We start from the raw sequence: 13042 nt of genomic DNA on the forward strand, positions 1-13042 counted from the left end.
CCTATTGCACAATGTGAATTAAAAAATAGTGCGAGGCTAAAGAATGTAATTGCTCTGGAAAACAGATAATTATAAAAGGCTTTTCTTTTGTTTCTGTCTTTAAAAGAAGGCAGAGGGTTTAGAACTAAGTTAAGGTTTATTACACAAACTAAGGTAGTTTCAGAGTCAGCTGGGAATGAGATCCTGTTGTGCTAACAGTGTATAAACACAGAAGTCACGGTCTCTTTCTCAGGAGAGAGAAAAAATTGCCAAGGACATGACAATGGAAGTTGCCTCTGTGACTGGCAGCATAGGAGGCTAGCACATGTACACTGAAGGTTGCATTTGTAATTTCCTGTCTTTGGAGAGGGCAGAGGATGAGAGGAGATGGTCAGATGTTAAATAAAATCAGCATGAGGAGAGTGACAAAGGCAAACAGAAAGAAGAAGGGAAATTTTACAGCTGTGGAGCATGACTTAAAAGTGCAAAGCCCACGTTTTTATCTCATTAACAAAGGGTAAAATCCTAGGAATGGCAGTGATTGATCTTGCATATGAATCAATTGAGATAAATGCTAAATTTCCCCTGGGGATTTACTTTGTCCACCTGTGAACTGTGGAGAACTGCAGACACCTTGTCTTCACCAGATCTTACCAAATTCTGGCTAAGATGTTGTGAGTACTTTCAAAGTACACCCCTGGGGTGCGAGAGAGGGTAAGGATGGTAGGACCAGTCAGTCAGCTGGTGGAGGGCTCTTCTGTGGTCTGGGCTAGAGAGGCACATTTGGTCTGCCTCAGGAGGGCTTTTCTGTGAAAATGATACTGTGTGAGGCTGCCAGCACTTTAGCACTTTGATAAAAATGTGCTAATTTCTTCCCTTAGTCCTTCAGCCTTAAGAAGCTGTCTTCATGTTTCAGAAAGGGCTTCCTCCTCCCTCCCCCTCTTTTGTAAGTCTAAAGGGGGACAAATATTTCTACTTTGTTACTGTTAGAAGTCTTTGTTAGTAACTTTTGCTTCCAATTCATTACTGCAGTCATGTTTTCACAGCCTGGTGTGAGAGATAAACCCTTTGCAAATGAAGACAGCATCCATTTTCTTTCTACCTCAGGCCACACAGAATTGATTGGGGTAATAAAATGACAGTGGCATGTAATATACTGACGGCTCTTTAATTTGAAAACTAGTTCCAGGCTGATTCAAAACTTGTTTAAAGCTAATTTATGACTTCTGTAATTTTCAACTGGACCAAGGTAAAGGATGATACATGAAAACTGATGCAGAGTTAACATAATATATTCAAACCTGTCAGCTTGAAATCATTTATAAAGGGTTTGTGGGTTGATTTGTTTCAATTCTATTTTGATTTTGTTTTACAGTAGCCATGACAGAAAGTTGCTTGGCTGGTATAAATACCATTGTGAGACACTATTTCTCCATCATCTTTCTCCAAATGCGACTTCTTATGCTTTCTAGCAAAGCATTTTATGCACACTTTCAAAAAATAGGCATCACTTCTCCATTTTCTTCAAAATCAGCAGCTGTGTTGTATGTTTCTGTTTTGTGTGGGACATCTGTGCTGATGGTAACATGGACTGGTAAAAAAATACAGTATTTCATTACAATAATGTTCACTTTGAACATTCTTTATGAATATACGTGTCTGTATATAAAATTCTGTATAATATTCACTTATGCAATACATGCGTGTATATGTGTCTTGATACTAAATTTAATTATTTGGTTTTTAAGAAACCAGAAGTAAAAATAGTGAAATCCTCAAATTAAGCCACAATATCAGCATAGCATGAAATGTAAGTATTTTTCTCTGAATTCTATCACTTTTATGTAGCTCACAAATCACATCTGTATGCACTATTGATTTATCAGTGTACTGTATCAGTACTGCTCACAAAAGGGACAAAGCTAAAAGCCAGATGTTTGCTTCTATTGCAGTGGATGCTAATAGCAAATACACCAAATGAGAGGAGGGGAGAAAAGAACTGAATGCTTTCAGAGAGGTGCTACAGTTCGATGCACGTCTGATTCCTCACCTCCTACCAGTCATTGTCTCCTTTGATCTTTGCTGACTAAATTAAAAGCTAAAAGAAAATCTTGACAGTCCAAGACTCAGAATTTAACCGTGTACGTCTTTGTGTCTGCTGCCAAGACGAGCAAGCAAGTTCCATCCCAGGACTAGAATACCTGATTTGTTACATGTTTGTGTCGAGATTGAGAACTGAGATTGATTCAAACCAATGCTGTTGTGGTATCTTAAACTGCATGAGCATTTGGGTCATAGGAAAAGAGAGATAATTCAAAACAGGGCTGTCTTCCTTGCATAAACATAGTAGAATCTTTACGCATTTCATGTTTCCTCTTTAAAGTTTCCTAAATCCAAGAAGGATCACGTTCTGTAGAGCTTTGATCACAATCTGCATTCTGCAGGCAAAACATAATTACTGCGCATTCTGAATTTATTTGTTTATAATGCGCTTAAATTTCCATGCAGAATTTCTGTATTTTCAGGAAACCAAAAGTACCACATAGTAGTGGTTTTCCCCATAGTTCATGAATTTATGTAATTAAATACTGTGATCCATTAAAAAGCTATGTGTTGATTGTCAGACTTCAAAATGCTTATGTGAGCTTTCCTATGTAGATCAGAAAATACAACAATATTTCAATAAAATGAGAAGGGCTGAAGCATCAGGAAAAACATGTACCAAATTGCTTACTGTATTGATTACGTGTCCATAAACAGTCGTATCCATCACTGCTGCAGTTGAGACTTACAGAACCATAAGACACTGGCATGGTTTCCATCATGCAAGGCCTTTGAAAAGAAGAAAAGAATGACTTTTTGCAAAGTCAGTACAGCACGTTGTGATAAAAATAATAGAAAGTACAATAAGCTAATTTCAAATTTTTTTTAATAACTTTTTTTCCATTTAACACCTCTTCAGAAAAGACACTGGTTTATGTCAGTGATACAGATTTTTTGCCTTTCCTTTACGAAGACAAGTTATGCTACCACATTTTCATGTTGTTTTATTTGCCTGAGTACAAGTGATGTTACCAGTTGTTACCAGAACTGTTGCTCACTTGGCCATGTACTCATAGCACAGACAAGAAGCTTTATGAAGGTTCTCACACCTTGCAGCACTTTTATCATTGTACCTTACATGAAAGGATCTCATTCCTCTTACTGAATATGCTTCTTTTTGAAAGCATTAGTTCATATATTGCCAAACTAGTTCAGGTCAACATAGATCGTCTTTCTTACCTGTTCAGGCTTGATGCAGTTTTCCTAAGAAGTGACAGCAGTGTGGAAAGAGATAATAAAACCAGTGTAATTGGAAAGAGAGACACATTTTCTGTGATTTCTGAATAACAAAATGTGATTTTCATCCATCTCCCTAAAAATTGAAGTATTTCATTAGCCAGCTGTTTCTTAAGAGATCTATTGGGAAGGATGGTCAAGCTGCTCAGAAGAAAATGTTTGAGACTTGATGGTGGAAAAAAAATCTGTCATCCTGTTGAGGCACAAGGGCTGTAACAGGAATTTGTGTTTACCAAATTACAGTTGCTCAGATAATTTTTAAAAAAGAAGTTTATTACTTTAAAAAAACATAAGTAGCAATAAATGGTTACTGCCATTATCTGCCCGCAGGTAATAGCAACATAATAAAAATTTGTTCAGGCACAAAAGACAGGCAGAATTCAGGGAGAGAAATCACTGAACCAAAGGATTCAGACAAGTACATCATTTTCTTCCAGGAGATGTGGTTGTTACTTTTGGATTTGTAAGTACTGCAGAAGAGCTGCTGGAAACATATTGAGCTGATAAATTGCATGATGGTGATTTAACTTTCCAGTTCTCAAGGAGAAAACAAAACCATACTGCTCAGTACTCAGAGACAGTTCATGGCTAATTGGGTCAACAAGAAGAGATAGTTTCATCATCATAGTTTACTGAAAACCAAAATGAGGCAGCCTTTGAGAGAGAGGATGTTTGCCTCTTCAAGTCCAGATCTGCTAGGGAAAACAGTGAGCTTTCAGGATTAACACAATGCAAGGTTTATTTTTATGGCATACAGAGCATGGGGTTTCATGCAGTCAGTAGAGGAAATGCAGACTTCTGTAATCAGAATGCTAGAGATGTTCCTCCTCATAGTTCAGTGCATTTAGATGTGCTGTTGGTATTATCTGCAGGAACTGATAAAGCTGAAAATTAATGAAATTACTGTTTTATTATTGCTGTCATGGAATTATTTGGGATTATAACTCTACCAAGGTATCTCATTTTTCCTTCTGTTCTACAGATCCAGTGCTTATGCCTATAAAAGAGTTATGTGCAATGGCAGTTTGATTTCATTGTTAACATTTTAATTGGTGGTTTTCTTTAGCCTTCACTGAAAGCTGTTTTTTCCTAGAATATCTTACTCATACCAAACCTTAAACTTAAGTTGGTAAGCCACAGAATGGGCCAGAACATCCTTTTTTTTTAAGTCACAGAGAGGTGGTGCAATGGGAGACATAAAAAAGCATTATTTGAGATCTTTAATCTCTAAAGCTATTTTAAAGGGATTCCTCCAAAAAGGTGTCGAAAATAGAGATACTCCCCTACCAGGCCCAACTTTCGAGCCTCCAGCAACCCCTCCCATGTATTAATTCTTTTATAGTATCTGCTTTTACCTGTGAATCTCCTTGTGATTCAGTAACAGTTGTTGAAACAGCGTTCATTTTTCCCTTCCAACAGTCAAAGATTCGTTGGGCTAAACCACAAATGCTGAATGTTATCGTTATGATATTTTAATTTACTTTTTAGAGGTTGTTATGTTGAAAAACTTAATAATGAGCTTTTCATCTTGCAGTTTCCAAAATATAATCTTGATTTCATTGCAATTAATGGCTGTAGAGAAAAAGTGATATATCAAAAGCACATTTCTGCTTGCTAAGCGATGACAGCTAAAATATCTTCTGTAATGAGGACTACAGAAGGCACAGTAGAAATAGTACTGATTAATGGATTTCTTTTTCTCTATAGTAAAATATCACAATCTATGTTATGCAGTTATCAAAACCACCGTGTGAAGCAGTGAACGTATTAAAGTGGGTTGTGTTTCTACTGTGTTTCTTGTCACGTTGCATTGCAAAATCAAGGTACTTTAGAAAGGAGAATGTAAACTACTTAAGAATTTTTATTTTATTTATTTTACTGTAGTGGTAAAGTTACTAATAGACAGACAACTCTACTAACTTTTCTAACCTTACCAGGTTGTGTGCTGTATTGGTTTGCAGTGATTGGTAAAATACATTTTGGGGGGGAGGGGGAATTATTCTAGCATGGTCCCAGCTGTTTTGCAGAAACTCTATCTTGAATAGGGGGGTGAAATGTAATAATCCCTTCCGTGCATTTCAAGAGCAGGGGTAGGTACGGGTAAAACAAGCATCCTTATTTAGAACTTTGCAATCCTGAAATACTGTATGGCTATTTAATCAGCCTTAAAATGCTCTTGTGAAGAAAGTGCTGCCATTTTAAGAGAAAATATATGACAGATGTTTTTGCCTCTGGGGTAAGAGAAGTAGTTTTTGCCCAGGGTAAAAAGAGTAGAGTTTAAGACCTCGAGTATTTTTAATTTCACTGCCTGGCCTTAGAGCACAGTTCCTCTCAAAAGTGCCACGTCAACATGCTGCTGAGGGGTCTGTTTGTCTCTGTTGCTCTCAGGACTCCGAACCGTCAAATGAGGTGGTCTCAGAGGCCCCAGGTAATGTGGTACCCTCTACCTCAAGAAGCTCTGAAGAGCTGGTATCAGTGGCACAGAAACATCCAGAAGAGGTAGGACATTCTCTGTCTATTGTTTTCCAAGGTTAACTGTTGGGGGATACACCTTTGCCTCTGTTTTTCATGCCTAGTGTTGTTTTACTCGTAGCAGAGACTTTTCAAAGCTAAAGCTCAATTTTATTCTCCCATACCAACAACATGCAAGACCCATGTAAAGCTCAAGACCTTGATTAATGGTACCTCTAAGCCAAGTATATTCCCTCTGCTATCTTTTTAATAGTATTTGTTATTATCAATGATTGGGAAAATATTTCTTCTTGTTCCTGTCTTTCACACCATGATAAGTTACATCCTGTTACTGTTACTGTCCCATTAGATTCTGTCAAACTCTGTGACACTGAAGAGCCAAAAGTAGAATCTGTGCATAGGTATATAGGTAGATTGTAAAGCTTTTGTCATCCTTCACTAGATTTAAACTAATAACCCAGCTAAGTGATGAGTTAAATGGATTGTGCAAAGGAAAGACCCTAGCTAATCTTGTGCCATTTTTTATGCCCTTGTTTTCCAAAAAATTATACTAGATGCTAATGGTTTAGTACAAACGTAAGTCTATACTTCCCCTTCTTATACCAAAAAGTGCTGGTTTATAAGGTAATTCCATAATGTAGGCAATGACTTGGGGTTCTGTCCCTTCAATGTGTACTTGTCACAGCACACCATAGCTGAGGGAGAGGTTATCTATAGAATTCACACTCACAACTGCATTTTATGGTGGCAATTGTCCTTTCAGAGAACCACTGTTATCCTTAAACTAGCTCTTCCAGTGAGAAGAAAGCCCTTCATTTGGAGTAGCCTTAATATTATTAATCTTGGCTTCCTCAAACAGGTTTATCATCATCATTATTATTATTATAATCATTATTATTGTTATTTTAGTTATTTTCATTATTATTATCAGCAGCAAAGATATTTGAGTACCAGATAATATGAAGGCTAGTCTTTCTTGTTTTTTTCCTCAGATTTCTTTTGACTATAATCTTCCTAATAAAGGAGAGTATGAAATACTAGCCATAGGAAATGCAGTGCCATTTATTAGTTCTTCAGTGCAGCGTTTAGATAATTATCATATACCTTCTTGAATTTCTCCTTTCCTCTGATAGTCTTGTCAATTTGAAGAAGAGAGAATTCCATAGTACAGGGCCAAGAGTGTCTTCTGGTTTATTCAAAATAGGTACTTATTTTGGAGCACCACCACATATTCTAATTAGATAGAAAGTCAGGTTATCACCTCTAAGGAGTCCTGAGGATAGACTAATACAAGCTGTTAGTAATGCTTTTGTACATATTCTTGAGTAGCAAAGGGACTTCTAGTTTGTGGAGTGCCATGGGTTCTGCCTCTTAAGTCTCAGCTTTGCCAGCTTGTCTCACTCCACTGGAGAAATAAAAAGAGAGAGCACAGGTTATATAAAAATATATATATAAAATAGAGGAAAAGTGCTGGAGAAGGATGGTTAATTAGTAAAAGAATGAGAGGAAGATGGGTATACAGTTTTTGTCTTTGTAGAATAAAACCAGCTAAACTGTGGGGGATAGTAGACTAGAAAATTGAAAAATGAAAATGCACCTTTCAAATTTTTCTAAATATCTCAGTAATAGTTTATGTTGAAGCTGTTTTACTGAATGTGTGGTCATAAAGTATTATATGTGTTTTATAAGGGAATGAGACTTTCTCAAATCATATTTACTGCAGTTTATAAAAAGACAGAGAAAGGCGAGTCAGAAAGAGTGTTGTGGTTGGATTTGCAGGGAACCTTGAGAGGGGAGCACCACTATCCTGAATTTCCAAATTCAGAACCCACCATGAAACAACCCATCTAAGTTATGCATGGGTAAGTCAGCACTGTGAACAAACATTTGTGAATCACAACCTAAAAAACAGAGCTTTACTTCAACTAATGCCTTTTTTATTTCTCATTTTAGTTGAGATCTCTTGGAATATATTCTTATATTATTTCTTATATTCTTATATTCTTTTGGTATCAACTACAGCTGCTGACTGATGCATTATTTGTACGATAGTTTATGTCTCATCTGAATTTAACCCATCAGTACTTGTGAGAAGACTGATATTAAGGAAAAACTCAAATGCAGCCATGGAAAACAGAAATACGAGAAAAGTTCAGAGAAAGCAAAATGGCTTACAGGTAGGCATTTCAGGAAGGTGGAGAAAACCTGAGAAGAATGTGGAAAGTGATGTTCAGAAAGTGACTCGGACTTGCAAATTTGAGGAGAAACAGCTTCTAGTAGGAAAAAGTAAAGACAATCTCATTGCCACATTACTTTGTATAAAGCATATTTTTTCTGCTTACAGTTTGTTTTCTTTTTAGGTAGGCCAATCTGAATCCAACACTCAGTTACTTGTGCCATCAGTTTTAAATTTGTAGGATGACATTTAAGTATGAGGCTTTGGTTTGCTTGTCCAGTTGTTGCTCTTAGTAGAAACAATGGTGGAAATTTGAGTTCTACTCAACAGTAGGGCAGGGTGGCATCTGCTTCTGTGTCTCCTTTCTTCCCAGCCTCTCTTCATACTTTAAAATCAGCTTTAACTCTGTGTAACCTAGGGAGAGTGTCCAGCTATGTGGCATATGACGGAAGCCACTGCAGAAATAATTAGCATGTTGGGTGTTTAGATTTAGATACCTGTGAAATTGTTGTACCTGTGCAGCATTCAGGAAAGTGCATGTATTCACTGGTATATTTCAGACGTAGAAACACTTTGGGTTATAGAATAACCAAACTCTGTTTAAAGTTAGAAAGATACCTTATTTTGTGTTTTCAAAAGCTGTGCAAACCCCATTAAAATTTAAGTTCTGTAGGTTTGAAGGGTTGAATGATTTTAATTAGTATCCATACTAAAATAAGGAAGTTTCCTGTGTTGTATACATTTGTTGTCTTTTTTAAGAATTGGAATTGAAAAGTCAAAAGAAAAAAAATCCATGCATTTGAAAGGGGACAGATGTGTAATATCCTAATTTCAGTGTCATTTCATTAGACCTTCTTAGCAGTTTCTTACAAAACTGTAGAATAACATAGCTTTCATAGAATGCTTTACTAAATGACATATTTTGGTGGTTTCCCTTGAATAGTAGTGCTTTAAGTGGGAATTTTGTTCCCACAATCCTTTCAAAGTTCAGAATTGCACTATTGTTAATATGCCCTGAGTTAATGCATTAAGATATATCTGATATCAAATGTTCTTTACCATGAACTGTTGAAACACAATCCTCTGGACGTGTTTTGGTTACTTAAGTTTCAGAGGTTTTAAAATCTTTCAAATGTATGAATGCTGTTGTTTGAATAACACTGTAATCATTTGATAAAATTGAAAGGGTGATGATTTGTATTTCATGACCCTTACTCGGTTTTCTATGGCCATTTTCATTGTGTCTCTGCCAGTTGCATATATTTAGTAAAAATTTATATAGCTTTTTAGATGTATATGCAGTGATGAAGAAAGTGAATGTTTGTTGATAGAGTAGTTTTGCTTTCCTTTTACATGAAGAGCGGGGGAGGGCTGTATCTTGATACCATTTCTCCTGAGGGGAGTGATGGTGTCAGTGGTAGGTTATCTAAGTAAGGAGAGACTAGTTTTGACAGTTCCTTAAACCTGAATCTCATAAGAGGCATATCCTTTTCTTTGATTAGAAGTAAAATAGGAATACGTGAGTTATGTGTATTAATTTCCTTTACCAATCCCATGGCAAATCAGTTAATCATGTTTTAATAGTGTAAGCCTAGGGGCTAACAGAGCTGTTCTTCCTGAATGGCTGCATTACCAGGGCAGTACAGATACAGAGGAAATGCTGTGCCTTTCTCTCTCTTGGATAAAAAAATGAATTAACCAACCAACCGACTCCCTGCTTTCACTGCAAAACCCCCATATATCTATGTTCAAAGCATTTTAGTGTAAAGTCTGAATGATGTGATGGTAGCATATGAACGCGAACAGCTTATGCATCTGTGGTGCTTTCTGAGTGCTATATTAAAACTATAAAAGCTGTGCAAAATACTTTGATTCTAAACTAAAGGAATATTGGGTGCAGTGGGGTTCTGGAGACTGCACATCCCAAATTACAGTTTGATTGTAAGCCCTCTCTATTATGTGACCCGTAAGAAGAATGATTTTAAATGGGGACCTGAGCAACAACAAGCCTTTGAGCAAATTAAACGAGAGATAGTTCATGCAGTGGCCCTTGGACCAGTTCGGACTGGGCCAGATGTAAAAAATGTGCTGTACACTGCAGCCAGGGAGAATGGCCCTACCTGGAGCCTCTGGCAGAAAGCTCCAGGGGAGACTCAAGGTCGACCTCTGGCTTTTGGAGGTGGGGATACAAAGGATCTGAGGCAAGCTATGCCCCAACTGAGAAAGTGATCCTGGCAGCCTATGAAGGGGTTCGAGCTGCTTCAGAAGTGATTGGCACCAAAGCACAGCTCCTCCTGGCACCCCGATTGCCCGTGCTGGGCTGGATGTTCAAAGGCAGGGTCTCCTCTACGCATCATGCAACTGATGCTACATGGAGTAAATGGGCTGCACTAATTACACAACAAGCTCAAATAGGAAATCCCAGTCGTCCAGGCATTCTAGAAGTCATCATGGACTGGCCAGAGGGCAAAGATTTCGGAATGTCACCAGAGGAGGAGGTGATGCGTGCTTAAGAGGCCACACCACATAATCAGCTGTCAGAAAGTGAAAAGCAGTATGCCTTGTTTACTGATGGGTCCTGCTGTACTGTGGGAAAACATCAGAGATGGAAGGCATCTGTATGGAGTCCCCTATGACAAGTTGCAGAAACTGCTGAAGGAGAGGGTGAATCGAGTCAGTTCGCCAAGGTGAAAGCCATCCAGGTGGCCTTGGACATTGCTGAATGAGAAAAGTGGCCAGTACTTTATACTGACTCATGGATGGTGGCAAATGCCCTGTGGGGGTGGTTGCAGCAATGGAAGCAGAGCAGCTGGCAACGTAGAGGTAAACCCATCTGGGCTGCTGCACTGTGGCAAGATATCGCTCCCCGGATGCAGAACCTGGTGGTGAAGGTACGTCATGTAGATGCCCATGTACCCAAGAATCAGGCCACTGAGGAACACCAGAACAACCAACAAGTGGATAAAGCTGCTAAGATTGAAGTGGCTGAGATGGACTTAGATTGGCAACATAAAGGTGAATTATTTTTGTCCTGGTGGGCCCATGACACTTCAGGCCATCAGGGCAGAGATGCAACATAGAGATGGGCCCCTGATCGAGCGCTGGACTTAACAATGGACACTATTGCCCAGGTAATTCATGAGTGTGAAACATGTGCTGCAATTAAACAAGCCAAACGGTTAAAGCCTCTTTGGTATGGAGGATGATGGCTGAAGTACAAATATGGGGAGGCCTGGCAGATTGACTATATCACACTGCCACCAACCCGCCAAGGCAAGCGCCATGTGCTTACCATGGTGGAAGCAATCACCGGATGGCTGGAAACTTACGCTGTGCCCCACGCCACTGCCCGGAACACTAACCTGGGCCTTGAGAAACAGATTTTGTGGTGACACAGCACCACAGAGAGAATTGAGTCAGACAATGGGACTCATTTCCGGAATAACCTTATAAACATTTGGGCCAAAGAGCATGGCATTGAGTGGGTATATCACATCCCCTACCATGCACCAGCCTCTGGGAAAATCGAAAGGTACAATGGGCTGTTAAAAACTACACTGAGAGCAATGGGTGGAAGAACTTTCAAGCACTGGGATACACACTTACCAAAGGTCACCTGGTTGGTCAACACCAGAGGATCTGACAACAGGGCTGGCCCAGCCCAGTCATAACTTTTACATATTGTAGAGGGGGACAAAGTTCCTGTGGTGCATATGAAGAATTTGCTGGGGAAGACAGTCTGGGTTATTCCTGCTTCAAGTAAAGGCAAACCCACTCGTGGGATTGCTTTTGCTCAGGGACCTGGATATACTTGGTCGGTAATGCGGGAAGATGGGGAAGTCCGATGTATACCTCAAGGGGATTTAATTGTAGGGGAAAACAGCCAATGAACTTAATTGTATGCTGTTGCCTGCTGTGTAATACTTTTATAGCCCATCAACCAGATGTCTTCAGCTCACCAGTGATTATCCCTGACTTCCCTCCAACCATCAGAGAATGAACTTCGATGGAACCAGTCGAGTTCTGCAGTAAGGGAATGATCAGCATCAGCAGGCAACGATCCAATACTGCACACAGCCTCTCCTGTTCTGAAAGTGTTACAAGTGATGGAGCCTGACATCATGGACCAGATGGACTCAGCAGCTTTACAGGGACTGGTCCATGCACTAAGATAGGAGTGCACTGAGATAAGAGTGATGGTATATCGAAAATGTGGGATCTGAGCATGACGTGAATGGTATGGAATAAGGGGTGGATAATGTCCTGGGTTAGCAGTAGCAGTCATTTTTTTTCTTTCTTGGTAGCTGGTGCAGTGCTGTGTTTTGACTTTCGGGCTGGGAACAGAGCTGATAACAATGATGTTTTGGTTTGGCCAAGGACTTTGTGAGCCTCATGCCTCTGCCAGGGAGGAGGGGAAGCCGGGAGGAAGCAGAGACAGGACACCTGACCCAAACTGACCAAAGAGGTATTCCATACCACAGCACATCATGCCCAGGATGTAACGGAGAGTTACCTGGAAGGACGGGGGGGTCTTCTGGGTCAGACTTGTTTTTCGGCAGGTGGTATCATATTCTCTTCCCTTGTTATTTTCTCTTACCATTGTTGTCGTTGGTGGTAGCGGTGGTGATTTGTATTGTACACTGGTTGCTGGACTGTTCTTATCTCAACCCGTGGTGGTTGCATACTTTCGATTCTCCTCCCCATCCCTCTGGGAGCGGGGAAGAAGGGAGCCCCCAGCGGGGGCGATGCGGGCCTCGACTGCTTCCAGCCCGGCACCACTCGCTGGGAGTGAGTGCACAACCTGTCTGGCTTGGTTTAAACCACAACAGAGGACTGCTAAATAATTGGATTTCCATCACCAGCATCTTTCTTTTGAGGAAATAACTCAATCATCATGTAGAATAAGCATTGTCAAGAGGCAGAAAAGATGATTTGCATTCTTAGAGAACAGAAGAAAATATCAAAGTATACATTTGTATATGTATAAATGCAAAGCTTTTATGCACATGCTTGTGAAAATGCTGTGCATTCTTTCCTAAAGTTCATAGGCATAACAATATTTCCCCTCTGTTCTGT

The 13042-nt window shown here is 39.4% G+C and overlaps 1 protein-coding gene across 2 annotated transcripts in view; it reads left to right on the forward strand.

Moving 5' to 3' along the window:
• PHF14 (PHD finger protein 14) overlaps positions 1 to 13042 on the forward strand; it is a 163086-nt gene that overhangs the window by 119899 nt on the left and 30145 nt on the right. For both annotated transcript variants that reach the window (XM_061344711.1, XM_061344710.1), the window contains exon 18: positions 5707 to 5817. In XM_061344711.1, the coding sequence (XP_061200695.1) occupies positions 5707 to 5817 (111 nt within the window). The remainder of the gene's footprint in view (positions 1 to 5706; positions 5818 to 13042) is intronic.

The sequence above is a fragment of the Neopsephotus bourkii genome, unplaced genomic scaffold, assembly GCF_033783945.1.
Source record: "Neopsephotus bourkii isolate Nb327-2 ecotype Australia unplaced genomic scaffold, CSIRO-AGI_Nbou_v1 NB_233, whole genome shotgun sequence".
Classification (NCBI taxonomy): domain Eukaryota; kingdom Metazoa; phylum Chordata; class Aves; order Psittaciformes; family Psittacidae; genus Neopsephotus; species Neopsephotus bourkii.